The sequence below is a fragment of the Triticum aestivum genome, chromosome 1B, assembly GCF_018294505.1.
Source record: "Triticum aestivum cultivar Chinese Spring chromosome 1B, IWGSC CS RefSeq v2.1, whole genome shotgun sequence".
Classification (NCBI taxonomy): domain Eukaryota; kingdom Viridiplantae; phylum Streptophyta; class Magnoliopsida; order Poales; family Poaceae; genus Triticum; species Triticum aestivum.
In genome coordinates, this window is record NC_057795.1 from 654,475,414 (window position 1) to 654,490,544 (window position 15,131).

A 15,131-nucleotide genomic window follows, 5' to 3' on the forward strand; every position below is an offset into this window, starting at 1 on the left:
AATACACAGAGAAGATTACATCGGCGCAGGTTGTTGCAAGTCTTTGCCCTTACTCCAAGCTATACCGGATAAGGCTTGATCTATACTAACAAGCTGCGCTAGTTACAATACACACGCACACGCAAATACATACGTGACAACATGTCACGTTTCTACAACTACAGCCTATACTTTAACACAGGAAGCTACTGAATTAGGTAAGAAGGCCAAGGAATTGAAGAAGGCATCGGGAAGCCCTTCACCAAGAAGAGAGAAGTGGGAACAAAGGAAGAAAATGGCGCAAAAACATGAAGGCTGTCAAGAAGGTATGCTTGCCCTTCAAACCGATGATACGCTTTGAAGCTTTAATTGTATTCATATGGACCATTCTCTTTAATATATTGTACACTTTCTGTGATGTTCTGTTATGCTATTAACTAATATTATGTTTAACTTTCTGTCTTAATTATTAGGAGTTGTTACTTTTGGAAAATGACATGAATGCTCTAGAAGAGATGTAACTTGTGAATTCTTATATTCATTGTTTTTTATGGTTGTCACTTGCTCTTGTCTTGACATCCATTGTGGTGCAGGCTGAGGCTACCTGGGCTTTTACATTGCTTGATTACATTGGAAAACTCATATACGGCATTGTTGGGTAAGTGTAAATATGTATCTGAACCATACATTCATTCAGTCTAATGATTTGCAATTTGGTTCGTCTGACAATGATTTATGATCTTAGATTAATTGTATCGATTGCTTGGGTAGCACATATTTATCATATAATTGTATCTTCTTTCCTGAATGAGATCTTCATAAAGCTGGACAGTGTTTGGGGTACATTTCTGATCCTTGGTATTGTTCTCAACTTAACCAGTTATCCTCTCTGTGAATAAACTGATTAATCTTTTTTTTGTGTGTAAACTGATTAATCTTTTGTTTTGTGTACCAGGTCTGCTTGGGACTGCTGCTTTTGCATTCTTCTGCTATCTCCTCATCGCAGTGATTGCTGGAGAAATGATGCTTGGCCTGAAATTAGTTTTCATCAGCATTCACCCAATGAAGTACGTAGTTGACTTGTGCCATGACACTATTTTCTTTGCGCTGTCCTTTTTTTTAACGTTTAATAACAAACATTTAACTTGTTTCAGATGGGGAGGAACGTTGATGAACTCTTTTCTGTTTAATGTTGAACTGATCCTACTTTGTTCCATCAGGTATGCTATTGATGTCTTCTGTTAGAAGTCCATGTCTTACTGTAACTTCCAATGAAATGTTAATTTGAAGGCTGTAAATTTACAAGAATTAAAGAATGTAGCGGAGATACGTGTCAGATCTAAAGAAGTTGTTTCCACAAAGCATTTGGACAGTAGTTTCTGTTATTAGTCAGTAATAAATAGTGAATACTTGGAAGTGCACATCCGTGAAGCATTGGTTTAGCATGGGTATATATATATAACCTGGGGCCTGGGTCCAAATCTTCTGCTATAACTGTGCCATAGTTACGGTCACTGCTGCGTGGGTGAATAATGGCCTCTGTATGAACGCAAAATTCAAGAGATGACCTCTTGTGAACATGCTAACATGTTACCTCTCTTCCCCAGATGGTGCAAGTACAAAAGGTGCAGAAGATTGTATGCCCGAGTGATGCTTGCTTAACCAAACTTCATTTCTTACTAAGATGGATTAAGCCTGAGTGGAGGTAGTAGTTGTGTGCAGGGTTGATGTGTGCAAGCTAGAAGCTAAAATTTGAATTGAGATATGTTATTATTCATGCCTCCACTTTCTCAGATATTTTAGTTTATAGGAAGAATAATAGCAGAACCATTTCTTGTTGCCACGCATTGAAGGAACCAACCATTGAAGGAACCAACCGGAAATAACACTCGTGGTACAAACAAGAAAGTGGAAGGGGCGGGTCCCTCCTTAGCAACGCCCCAACTTCCTCCCAGGAGGCACCCCTAGTTACTGATAATGAGTACCCCACATACAAATTACTTGGGCAAAAAAAATTGAGCTCCACGGGTATGCTGAACTATGAATCAAGACGATACTGTGAAATTAGTGCAAGTATGATGAAACAAAACCCCACACAAGCAAAAGGATCTAAGGAGCGCCGACTAAACGGATGCAGGGCATGAAACCAAAAATAATGTCTGAGAAAAATACTCAGATGAGAGCTGTTGGGGTTGGGGGAAATAGCTCGTTGTACCTCCAGCCCGATCGACGCCGACGACTGACTCCGACCTCATTGGCGAAACACCTGATGGCGGGACGAAAAAACTCTGCTGACCTCCTCTCCATATCACTCTCTCTCCTTCCTCTTGCTGCTCCGCGACTAGCCTTCCTCTTTCTAGGGCTGCTCGCCGGCATCTTCCCGCTCTTCATAACATCACGCCAGCGACGGTGACTCCCCTCTGCCGCCTCCGCCTCCCCCCCCCCCCCCCCCCTCCCTTCTCCATTACCGAAATGATTTCTTCACACGGGTCGCCGACCAACCACCTTGGTCAAAACGGATACAGGTACGGACCAACACCCGCTACGCCCGGTCCATTAGCCCCAAAACCGACGGAAGCCCGACACGTGCCACATGAGACAAACAGAGCGAGCAGCGCTAAGATTCGTGTACATCCGACGGCCCTAAAAAAACGGCCTGAAGTGAAAATAAAAACAGCCGTCTGATTCTTTTTTCAGGGTGGGAAACGTCTGAAATTCATGCGTGGATAAATGAAAAATTCTCTGAAACGAGGTGCGGGCTACTTGCTCTGAACTTCGCATTCAAACAGGCGCAAGGAAAATGGCCGCGTCATCTATCCGCGGCGGCGGCGGCGCCGCCGGCGCCGTAGTCCGTGGCCGCGGCCACGTCAGCCTGTCCCTCTTGGCGGACCGCTGCTCCACCCTCCGCGGCCTGACCGTCGTCCACGCGGCCATGCTCGTCTCCGGCCGCATCGCCGACGACGCCTTCGCGGCTTCCCGCCTCCTGGACGCCTACGCCTCGCTCTCCCCTCCGGCCGCCGTGCTCCGCCTCCTCTCCTCCCTCCCTTACGCCCCCAACTCATTCATGCTCAACACCTCCCTCCGCGCCCTCGCCTCCTCCCCCGACCCCGCCTCCGCCCTCGCCTTCTTCTCCCACCTCCGCCACTCCGCCGGCCCCTCCTACTCCCCCGGCAGGCACACCTTCCCCTTCCTCCTCAAGGCCTCCGCTCGCCTCCCTCTTCCCGTCTCCGAGCAGATCCACGCGGTCGTCCTCAAGCACGGGCTCCACCGTGACACCTACGTTGCCAACGGCCTTGTCCGCGCCTATTCGGTGGCTGGACTCATTGGTCTCGCGCGGAAGGTGTTCGATGAATTGCCTGTTCGAAGCGTGGTGGTGTATACCACGATGGTCTCCGGCTATGCGCAGAACGGGCAGTACCAGGACGCCATGGGAGCCTTTGATGAGATGCTCAACGAGGGGTTCGAGCCCGGCGCCGTGGTGCTGGCATCCGTGCTATCGGCCTGCGCACGGTCGGGCGGGCTCGTGATGGGGCGGCGTGTTCATGATATCATGGAGAGGAGGGGGATGGTGGCGCCTGTGGGGGTCATCCTTGGCACGGCATTAGTCGACATGTATGCAAAGAATGGGGCGATCAAGGAGGCGGTAACGGTGTTTAAGGGGATGCCGGAGCGGCATACAGCAACATGGAATGCCCTGATCTCAGCGTTGGCACACCATGGGCATGTCAAGGACGCACTGGCGATGTTCCAGCAGATGCGCCGTGAGGGCGTGCCGCCGAATGCAGTCACGCTTGTCGGGGTTCTGTCAGCGTACTGTCACACAGGACTGCTCGATGAGGCCCGCAGAGTTTTCGCATCTATGGAGGACTTTGGGGTGACTCCGAGCATCCAACACTATGGGTGCATGGTCGACCTCCTCGGCCGGAGTGGACTCCTATCGGAGGCTGAGGAGATGATACGTGGGATGACATGCAAGGCGGACACTATGATCTGGGGGGCTCTGCTTACAGCCTGCAAGAACCATGGCGACATTGATGTTGCGGAACGGGCTGTGCAAGAGATGCTGAAACTGGACCCCAACAACCATGGCGTGTATGTGGTGCTGTCCAACATATATGCAGATGCTGACAGGTGGCAGGACGTGGATAGGCTGAGGAAGGTGATGAAGGGTGCACGGTTGTCAAAGATCCCTGGGTCGAGTGCCGTTGGTGGCTGCGGCGACGGCTGACCATGGCAGTGACAGAAGACGTGTGGGCTTCATTGCAGCTCCAGTGCTGATCAGGAAGTTGCTTGCTGTTCATGAACAGATTGACTGCCAGTATTTTATCAACATCGTGAACTCAACCAACTTTTGCATCAGGGGGCTAGCAATACTAATTCTTTTTGGTGAGATACAGATGAGTTGTTCACCGTTGGGACCAAATTCAGCATTACAGCAGCAAGCCATCGCCTCATGCCACGAAAAATGGAACAGTGCATCAGAGAAGCCCCATAGAACTGCTTTTATTGCAAATAAGACCATCGTGAGTCACTAGATACACAATGATGGATAGTTTCTAGCACATCTTTTAATTTAATTAATTCCTTCCTTCCTACAATATGGCAATGTTCAGATCTTACCATGTGTCCATAAAGAACTTTTTAGACAGGATGCAGGTTTATGTTTCCATGAATTGGAACAATGAAGAGAACTATGAAGCTGTAGATGTATTTTTTTAGTTTCTTTTGCAGATTATTGGTTGATGCAATATTTAGTTTGTATTCTGATTGATTGTCTCCAAATGATGATAATATATTATGGGCCATATGTGAAGAACATCTTTTGCCCAGTTTGTATATTCTCATCGAGTGCATTCACCATTGTACTGGTATAGTTATTTGTTCAGATGTATGCATTTTGTTGGTGTGATCCAGCATTCCTTCAAAGGGGTACGTATAGTGTCCTGCCTTGCTAGATATTTGAGGTTTGGCTTTAATAAAAAAACTTGGTTCTTTTACGTCAATCTCAATTACACTACTTCTGTTGTATATCTGGACTCTTTTGGTCAATGCAGATGATGTAAGTCTGCACCATGACAGATACTTTGGCATTGTGCCGTATGAAAAACATGCTTCTTCCATCTGGAACATGTGTGGTTATATTCAGATCATCGCTGCTATTCATATGCCTGTGTTGAGTGGTGTACTTACACTCTTCCCCAAAGATGCCCCTGACAACAGGCATGCGCATATCATTGTCCCAGTAGGCTGGAGATCACAGTATACCTGCTCAGCTAAAGGCCCACAGGATTTTTTTCTCTTTGTGATGTGCATCAGCTAGATAACGTTGTACTTCTCTAACCCTCTTAACCTCCTGTTGCAGGACGCTGCGTTTGTATCTGCAGACGAAGTGCACCGGTTTTTTCACCCTGCCAGGTGACAAAGTATCTATGAAAACCAACGATGTGCCGTTGTCTCTCACCCTGCCAGCTAACAAAAGGTTGGTGCTGTGGAAACATTTCCAGCTCTCCACAAGGTAATGTCACTATGGCAGCTCCTATGAAAAATATTCTGTGATATGTGCTTCACTCTCAGTTACACTACTCCTGTTCTATATTTAGACTATTTCGTCATTAATGCAGCTGATTCAAGTCTGCACCATGACAGATACTTTGGCACTGCACCAAAGGTAAACATGCTTCTTCCATCCAGAGCCTGGGTGGTTATGTTCAGATCAACGCTGCTATTCATATGCTCGTTTTGAATGGTATATTTACACTCTTTTCCAAGATGCCCTCGACAACAGGCATGCGTAGATCATTGTTCCAGTTGGTTGGAGATCACAGTGGACCTGTTCAAGTAACCAGCCGCCCACAGAATTTTTCTCTTTGTGATGTTCATCAACAAATAATGTTGTACCAAAGAAGTTCCACGGTTTGCCACCCTGCCGGCTGACAAAGTATCTATTTAAGCCAAAGAAGTGCCGTCGTCTCTCACCCTGCCAGCTAAGAAAAGGTTGGTACTGTTCTCACTAAATAAGATAGATGTTGTTAGCCATGCTGACTGCGGATTTTTCTGCGTCATGGATTGCACTCATAGATCTTGGCTCAGTAAACTGGCCTAGCAACAGTGAACAAATAGAAAACTTGGGTCGTTTTTCTGGTCCAGATTAGGTACATGTCGCATCAATGAAGTACTTTTGATTGATTGGTAACAAATTGTAACACATTGGGGATCAAGCATAAAAATACTTGGTAGCTTACAATAGGATGGGAGTACAAAAAGCACAATATCGTTACACGGTTTCTTCATGGGCTTGCTTCTGTTCATGTTTCAGGATGCCTGCGTGATTGAGGAGAGCCCAAACATGAGCAAGGAATTCATCTCCTTGCGCAAGCCGTTCCATGTGCACCTTGACACTGTCTGATGGCATGATATGGATGATGATCTCGGCCCAGAATTCAGCCATCACCTTCCAGCGGAGAACATCATCTTCTATCTTCTCCTCCAGCTCTTTCCCCAGCTTCAAGCCTTTAAAGATGATGGTATCTAAAATGCTATTATTGGTGGAAGTGGAACTGAGGATTTGTATCCTCGGGGCTGTTACTGCTTAATATGCGAATTGTGGTATCGTCATCGTCGTTGCTTCTGGAACCATGGAGGACAATATCTTCATTGCTGATGCTTTTGGAATCATTGACGACCTAGAGCAATCTATCCCTACTCGGCTTCCGCCTACAAAGCATCTGTCTTGGTTCCCGTTGCAGGCAACTGAAGTGAAACAGTGTGTCCGTAGAGTTCCCAGGAAGCAAATCTGGGAGGAAGGACATCAAATATGCACAATATCTGGATAAAAGTGACCGCAACTTGCTGGTAATTATCTGTGTGGAGCTTTCTTTCCTTCAAAGACTCAGTGTTGCAGTATTCAAGGCCCCACTGCCCTGACTGGCTTCATTGCTAGCCTTGCCTCGCCCGACTCCCCTGGCATCCTTTGCACGCGGCCACCACCGCCACCACCAGCGGCCTCAAAGCCTTCTGCGATGGAGAAGCTGGCAAGATGCAGTGGCCGCCTCACTGCCAAGCCCACTGCAGGTCTCCCGACGATGGACAAGGTCAAGCTTGTCTTGCTGAAGAAATCTGGCGAACCCATCGATGAATTGACTGCTGCCTCTGTTGCCCTGAAGAAGTACGGAGATTTGTACCAGCAGCCGGTCATGGTCCTGATGGACGCCACCAACCCTACTCGCAAGACGGGGAAGAAAGCTGATGCAACTGCGCCTTCAACCGAGGGTGCCCATCGGTGAACGACCTACTCATGAAGATCAAGGATGAGGCTGCTCTTTGGGCTGGTGCCGCTGTGTTACAGAGCCATCAGCCCCCAAACGTGGGATGTCCACTGGTTCGCTCACGAACATTGTAACTGCCTCCTAGGAGGATTGGAACCCAAACACTCTCTTTCCACTGCAGTGAAACGCAAGCTCTCTCGCGTTTTCTCGAAAAAAAGTAAAGAAAGTTGATGCGCCTGATGGGGAAGAAGCTCTGCTTGGGGAGGCTCTGGCAGGGGCTTGATCGTCTGTCTCTGCTAGTCTCCAGCGCCCCTTCCACTTCGTTATCAGCTGCCCTCTGTTGCTGCTGTCTCTGTTCCTTGCTTCGTGCTGCTGCAGCTCTGTATGCTGTGTTTGTGTCTTCAGATACTGGTGTCTGTTCACTACTGTTTGCAATGCCGGCTATCCCTTGGGCTGTTTGTTTGCCATTCGCGAAGACTGCTGTCCAAGAGCCTTGCAACGCCCCCACCGCGATGATCCCTGCAATGTATATACACCTAAACCCTATCGGGGAGAAAATACACCTGGTCAAATGAGAGAGAATACCGTGCACACCAAAATTCACAGAATCCTCTTCAGAAAGGATTGGGGGATCAACCATCTGCAGTATCACCTAATTCCTGCTTCCACGACAATCTCTGGCCACTGACCCATTATTCTCAAGAAGATGCACATTGGGCATTACAGGGGATTCAGATTTGAGGCCTACTGGGCAAGTCTTAATGGTTTCAAAGATGTGGTCCAAAAGGCTTGGTGCAAGCCTGTTTTTTCAACTGACGCTGTCAAGAGTCCGCATATCAAGCTATCTAGGACCACAAGAGTACTGAAGCAATGGAGTAACAGTCATGGACAAGAGCAGGGGTTTAAAGAGAAGCTTGCAACAGAGGTGATTTTCCAATTGAATCTTGCTCAGGAGGACAGGGAGTTGACTCATGTTGAAAGAGCAATTCGCACCACCCTCAAAAAACAGATTGCACGGGTTTGCAGCAATTGACAGAGCTCGTTGGAGACAAAGATCAAGGGTTACCTGGATCAAATCTGGTGATGCTAATACCAGGTTATTCCACTTAAGGGCAAATGGGTGAAGGAGAAAAAAAATCACATGCCAGTGCTCTCCAATGACCATAGAATTCAGGTCAACGACCACCCTGAGAAAGCTCAAATTCTTCTGAACCATTTCAACTCTCTCCTGGGTGAACCTACTCCAAGTGTGTTGGGCCTCAATCTGGACTCTACAACTTCCCACTGCTAATCTGTTGCACCTCATGAGTTCTCCATGGATGAACTTAAGTTACCATTTTTGCTTTGCCCGGTGAGGAAGCTCCTGGACCTGGCGGCTGCATTGGTTTATTTATTTATAAGATCTGCTCTTCTATTGTCGGCATGGATCTGTTGAATGCTATTAACCAGTTGAGATTGCTCCAAGGTGATCATTGGCACTTATTAAACTCCGCAAACATTGCCCTCATCCCAAAGAAGGGGGCATCTGTCTCTGCTGCTGATTTACAGCCCATAAGCCTCATGCATAGCGTGGCTAAGATCCTAGGGAAGATGATTGCCACCAGGCCTGCTCTTGCCTTGCAATCTCTGGTGTCAAGCTGTCAAAGCGCATTTATCAAGAAGAGATATATTCAAGACAACTTCCTGTTTTGTAAGAAACATTGTAAAGGAAGCCCACTGCAAGAAGAAACCCCTGCCGTTCCTCAAACTCGTCTTTGCCAAGGCTTTTGACAACGTTCATTGGGATTATCTCCTTAACCTGCTTTAGGCCTTCAGTTTCAGTGCTAGATGGAGGGATCTGAACTCCTCCTCGCCTGCTACTTACACCTTTGGAGTGAACCTTAATGGAACCCCTGGGAAACCTTTCCATCACAGACGTGGGCTGCGACAGGGAGATCCGCTTGCCCCAATGCTCCTCATTCTAGCCCTCGAGCCACTGCAGTGAATCTTTGCCAAGGCTACTGAATGTAGACTTCTTTTGCCCGTCATGCAGACAGCATCGAAGATGAGAGCCAGTTTCTATGTGGATAATGCTGCCTTCTTTTAAACCCTTGCAAGAATGAAGTCAACAATGTCTCTGCTATCCTGATTTTGTTTAGATCAGTCTCTGGCCTCAAGATAAACCTAGCAAAATGCGTGGCATTTCCGATCAGCTACCAGAGCCTGGATCTCAGAGATATTCTCTCTGGATTTGGTGGTAAACTGGGGTCGTTCCCATGTAGCTACCTGGGTCTCCCTCTTGGCACTATAGATCCTTGCACAGGTTTAATTGTCAGCCTCTGCTGCATAAGTATTCGACCAGACTCAAATCGTGGAAAGGCAAGCTTATGTCCAGGGAAGGACGCCTGGTCTTGGTTAATGCGGTACTCTTGGCCCTTTCTACTTACTTTCTCACATTCCCTCAAAGTGGTTGATCAAAAGGATTGATAAGACCAGACACAACTTCCTTCCTCTGGTGTGGTGAAGAGAGTGCACATGGCAGTAAATGCCTTGTCAATTGGACAAAAGTATCTTCCCCGAAGGATTATGGTGGTCTTGGCATCAAGGATCTTGATCTGCACAGCCACGCCTTGCGACTCGGGTGGCTATGGTAGAGCTGGGACAACTCTGATTGACCATGGAAAGGTCTCCCAGTTCCTTGCAATGAGACTGACATGCGCCTTTCTGCTGCTTGCACCACTATCAACATCAAAACTGGCACACTAAAAGACCTTGACCGGAGCTCTACAAGCTAGCTGCCCTTAAAAACCTCTCGGTCCGAGATGGAATGATGAATGACAGATGGATGAGAGGCCTTCGGAAAATAAATTCTGAGCACAGTTTAACTCTTTCATCAGGATAGGAGCACTTGTTCTCACCAGTCACCTGGGTGATGGCCAGGACGTTATAACCTGGAACCTCACTGCTAATAACTGCTACTCTGCTGGTTCTGCCTACAGCACTCAATTCCTTGGAAAGATCAAGGACCCTAGACTGCACAAGATTTGGTCTGTGAAATCTGAAGGAAAAGTGTGCCTTTTCATTTGGCTGCTTCTCCAAAACAGGCTTTGGATGGCAGATAGACTAAGGGACAGGGGATGGCCACATGCTATGGTGTGCCCTATGTGCGATCAGGTTGGTGTGGAAGTGCAGTTCACTTGACGCTGATTTGCCCTTTTGCCAAGCAAGTTTGGTGCGTTTTGGTTACTTCGCACGCTGCTGCTGCTGCGGATGCTGCAACGGTCAGTACCTCTATCTTCAAATGGTGGCACAGAACCTCAAGATACACCAAGAACATCTCAGGTCACGGCCACTGTCTATGTTGCCTGGAATCTATGGACAGAGAGAAACAGACGCATCTTAAAAAATGAAACTATCTCGGTTGAGGGGGTTGTAGCCCTGATTAGAGCTGACATTGAGGCCTTTGAGTAGGCATAGCGCGAGTAGTCATCTGCCGCCTTCTGATTGTTTTCCCCTTTTCTTGTAACCTCTACTCTGTACAGTTTTCCCCTCTACTATATTGAATTGGCAGAGCTCCCGCTGTTGCCCGTAAAAAAATGTGCCAAATAAGCATAACTATGGTCTGACTCCGATTCTCTATTGTCCATGAGAACTCTCCAAGGACACCATTACACTCCAATCAGTACTGACTCCAATGTTGTTTCTCCATTAGTTGAGAGGACCACAGATGCAAGATATCTGCAAACAAGAAACTATCTCGCTCTTGACCAGACCAGGAACTACTTTGAACGTTTTACTCTTGAGTTTTCTTGGGAACTGAAGATTCAAGATGTAGTCGACAGGGTAACAGAGCAGCGAACCAAGATTGGCATGCAAGCAGCCTTCAATTACAGAGGTCTGTCCAATCTTATTTTGCCAATATCCAAACACATTAATGTCTGCCAAGAAAGCTTCCACTTTTCCAATATCTGGCCAGGTTAAACCTTCTAAGAAACCAAATAATGAGTGGAACAAATTTGCAGGTTCCTCCCGGCGATAACTGCAAGCAAGCAAAACGATGGCCCAGTCTGATAGTATCAGGTAAAATATAGCCTCTAGTACTTCTGCCAAAAGTAGGGCTCCCATAACCACACCTGTGATAGTAACATCAACCTCTCTTGCAGCAAATTCAATCACAGGGCCGTGTGTCTTAACTACAGGGGGATCTCCAAGCAGAGATGATCCGCCGATAGATATGAACATCACCTTGAGAGCCGCCATAACAAGGAAAGATCTCTCCATGTGACACAGCACACCATATTTCATGAAGAAGTCATAGAGGAACCCAGATCAATCTCGATGATATGAATGCTCTGCTGTGGTTGTGGACTCCATCCTCTCCCGACAGCAAACTTTCGAGAACAAACCTGTGCGTCTCTGGAAGGGCGGCTGTAGAGCACTCCATCCCAAAGAGCTGGCGCTTGAGCAGGTGAGACAGAGCAAACAAGAGGCATACATCTTTCAGTCGTGCGTCCAGTTGGGACCAAACTCAGCATTACAGCAGCAAGTCATTGCCCTACATGTCACAAAAAAAAACCTCCCAGAAATCAAAGGAAGGGACGGTCTATGCACGAGAATCATGAGCTCATCATCATTTCCAGCAGATACGGCCGCTAGCAAAGCAGTTCGTATTATATGACATCGTCCAGCAGAAGCTCCCCCTCCAGCTGCGGTTGTGTTGTCTTCAGTATCTTCTGATAATTACATCAGAGTCGTAAGATCGATCAATCATGCAACCATATGCGGATAAAGGATGAGATGTACCTTGAAGTTCATGTAAGAAGCATTCTTCTCTAGCCACTGCTTGTCCATCACAAGGAAAGCAACACAGTAGAGCAGATCTAATATATTACATGTCAGTAAACCTGTAAATCAGAAATTGGCATTCTGTTGTTCCTCTGCAAGTTTGTTTTGGTTACATGTATGCATGGTTTATGCCTAGGGTCACAAAAAAAAATTCATTGACATGATTTATGCGTATGGTTAAAAAGGTCTTAAAAATTCCGCGGAAACTTTTGCCAGAACTGATGTGCATACTTTTTGGCCAGGGACTTTTAATTATTTACATGTGAAGTGTTCATATTCTTTTCTGTATACTCTATCTTTCATGTTGTTTCTTTCTAACAAACTTCAGCAGAAGATGTCGTGCATCGTGTAATGTGGCAACACCACGAAGGCCACCATCAAGGCGAAGCTGCATACACAGAGAGCAGGTCTTGACTCCAAACCTATTTGTTCTTTATTCACAGATCCCATAAACATTATCTTAGCAATTTGAGATTTGTAAATATATTGCCTTAGTTTACAAGTCTGTTGCAAGAGATATGTAGCATCCTTTTTTGTTACTTCACTGATCATATGGCTTTGGTGCTTACATTATGCTTACAACTCAAGCCGGTTTACATTATGCTCAAGCCGGTTTACAACTCAAGTCTGTTGCAAGAGATATGTAGCATCCTTTTTTGTTACTTCACTGATCATATGGCTTTGGTGCTTACATTATGCTTACAACTCAAGCCGGTTTCACCTGAATTTATCATACAACGTAGAACTAATTAAAGCTGAGTTCTTGATGCTTACTTTGTGCAACTGAAAAAAAAACTAACTTTAAGTTCTATCTGTGTCCCTGCTCCTTTTTGCAACATTTGTCTTCTGTTCTCTTCAACATTTATTTGTTTCAACACGATATCAATTTCTTTCACAATTTAGCAAAATGATTGGATCAGAGTAAAAATTGGGGTCACAGCAATGATCCACATGTCCTTTTCTGTCATGTTGGTTCCATGTGTTTTGTTACATTTATTTTACTAGAATTATGCATGCTCTTTTGCTTTGTTGTGAAAATACCAGCTGTGTTGTGGCATAAGTTGGTTGCTAACTTGCTATGGCATGTGGTGAAGTTTCTTCTCCTCTGGAAGGTATCGCGTTATTTTCAGTGAGGTGCATACGTTGACAGTATTCAGACCATCGCTGCTATTTGTGTGCCTGTGTTGAATGGTGTCCTTACACTCTTCTCCAAAGGTGCCTCTGACAACAGGCATGGATTGTTCCAGTAGGCTGGAGATCATACTGGACCTGTTCAGGTAAACAGCCTGCCTGCAATAATTCTCTCTTTGTGATGTTCATCAACAAGATAATGTTGTACTACTTCTCTAACCCTCTTAACCTCCTGTTGCAGGACCCTGCATTTGTATCTGCGGACACCAAAGAGTGTGCCATCATCTTTCACCTAGCTAGGTGACGAAGTATCAAGGGAAGCCAAAGAAGTGCCATCATCTGTCACCTTGCTAGCTAACAAAAGGTTGGCACTGCTCGCGCTAAATAAGATAGGCGTTGTTAGCCAGGCTGAATGCGGATTATTATGTGTCATGGACTGCAGTTGTTGATCTTTGTTCAGTAAACTGGCCTGACAATGGTGAACAAAAGAAAAACTTAGGTTAATGCTCTGGTCCAGATTAGGTACATGTCCCACCAGTGAAGTACTTTTCATTGATTGGCAACAGATTTTCAGGCACATTGGGGAGAACACTTGCTAGCTTACAATAGGATGGGTGTACAAAAAGCACACTATCATCATTACACAGTTTCTTCAGGGGGTTTGCTTCTGTTCACGTCTCAGAATGCATACGTGATTGAGGAGAGCCTAGACATGAGTAGGGAATTCTCCTCCTTGCGCAAGCCGTTCCATGTGCACCTTGACACTGTCTGATAGCGCGATATAGATGATGGTCTCGGCTCAGAATTCGGCCACCACCTTCCAGCGGAGAACCTCATTTTCTATCTTCTCCTCCAGCTCCTTCCTCAGCTTCAAGCCTTTAACGAGTATGGTATCTTCGATGCTATTATTTGTGGAAGTGGAACTGTGGGGATTTCTATCCTCGGGGTTGTTGCCGCTTGATATCTGGATTGTGGTATCGTCATCGTCGTTGCTTCTGGAACCATGGAGAGCAGTATGTTCATTGCTGCTACCTTTGGAATCATCGACGAGCTTGAGCAATCTACCCATACTCGGCTTCCCCCTCGAAGCATCTCTCTTACTTTCCGTTGCACGCAACTGAAGAGAAACGTTGTGTCCGTAGAGTTCTCAGGAAGCAAATCTGGGATGAATGCCATCAAATATGCACAATATTTGGATAAGGTAACCGCAACTTGCTGATTGTTATCTGCGCGGAGCGATTCTTCCTTCAAAGATGCAGTACTCGGTTGCAATGTGCCAAATACGCATGAATATGACCTGAATCCGATTCTGTAATGTCCATGAGAACTCTCCAAGGACACCATTACGCTCCAATGCTGCTTCCTATTTTGATGACAAGTATTTTCGGTCGGAGGGAGTATTCCCCAATTACTTATCTACTCTCTATCTTGTATCCAAGTACTTGTGCTATTCTACACAGTGAGAGACAGATTCGTGACAGTTGATATTCAGAGCCACCGTTCCTTGCACTCTTCCGGCTTTGATCTGTAATTCCGACGAGAGGTTGGCAGTAGAACTCGTTCTGCTGCTGTAATACTGATCTTTCTGAGGTCAGATTGGTTGGAATTTGCTACGAACTGGCTTCTGCACACCAAGTGTTTGATGAAATGTTGAACAACCATGAGCTCTTTGTGTTACTGCAACCCATGTGCTCTACCCGGTGATTGACGCGCGCGGTACTTCACCAAGTGTTTGAGCCTCAAAGTTTGAGGTGTATGGGTATCATCTATCATGTGTTGGAGTTGTGCGTTTTTCAGGGAGCTACGTACTCGGGTGGAGGCAATTGTCCAGCTCTGATCACGGCATGAGGCGACCCAAGCACGTGATGCCCTGAATGGCCGGGTCATCTACAATGGGTTTTGTTTCCTTGATGTTGACTATGCGTTGCTGTC

The 15,131-nt window shown here is 46.3% G+C and overlaps 2 protein-coding genes and 1 long non-coding RNA gene across 3 annotated transcripts; all 3 read left to right on the plus strand.

The window, feature by feature from the left end:
- Positions 1–701: 701 nt before the first annotated feature.
- On the plus strand, positions 702–1,834 carry LOC123098849 (LIMR family protein Os06g0128200-like). The gene is made up of 4 exons (XM_044520932.1): positions 702–819; positions 935–1,046; positions 1,134–1,199; positions 1,587–1,834. The coding sequence occupies exons 1-4, from the start codon at positions 708–710 to the stop codon at positions 1,639–1,641; spliced, it is 345 nt and encodes a 114-aa protein (XP_044376867.1). The 5' UTR covers positions 702–707; the 3' UTR covers positions 1,642–1,834.
- Positions 1,835–2,739: 905 nt separating this feature from the next.
- On the plus strand, positions 2,740–4,815 carry LOC123145742 (pentatricopeptide repeat-containing protein At5g56310-like). The gene has a single exon (XM_044565227.1). The coding sequence runs from the start codon at positions 2,780–2,782 to the stop codon at positions 4,205–4,207; it is 1,428 nt and encodes a 475-aa protein (XP_044421162.1). The 5' UTR covers positions 2,740–2,779; the 3' UTR covers positions 4,208–4,815.
- Positions 4,816–5,306: 491 nt separating this feature from the next.
- Positions 5,307–12,504, plus strand: LOC123145750 (uncharacterized). Its single transcript, XR_006472397.1, has 5 exons — positions 5,307–5,494; positions 5,626–5,973; positions 6,296–11,118; positions 11,246–11,303; positions 11,387–12,504. It is a non-coding gene; the product is annotated as an uncharacterized lncRNA (long non-coding RNA).
- The last annotated feature ends 2,627 nt before the right edge of the window (positions 12,505–15,131 follow it).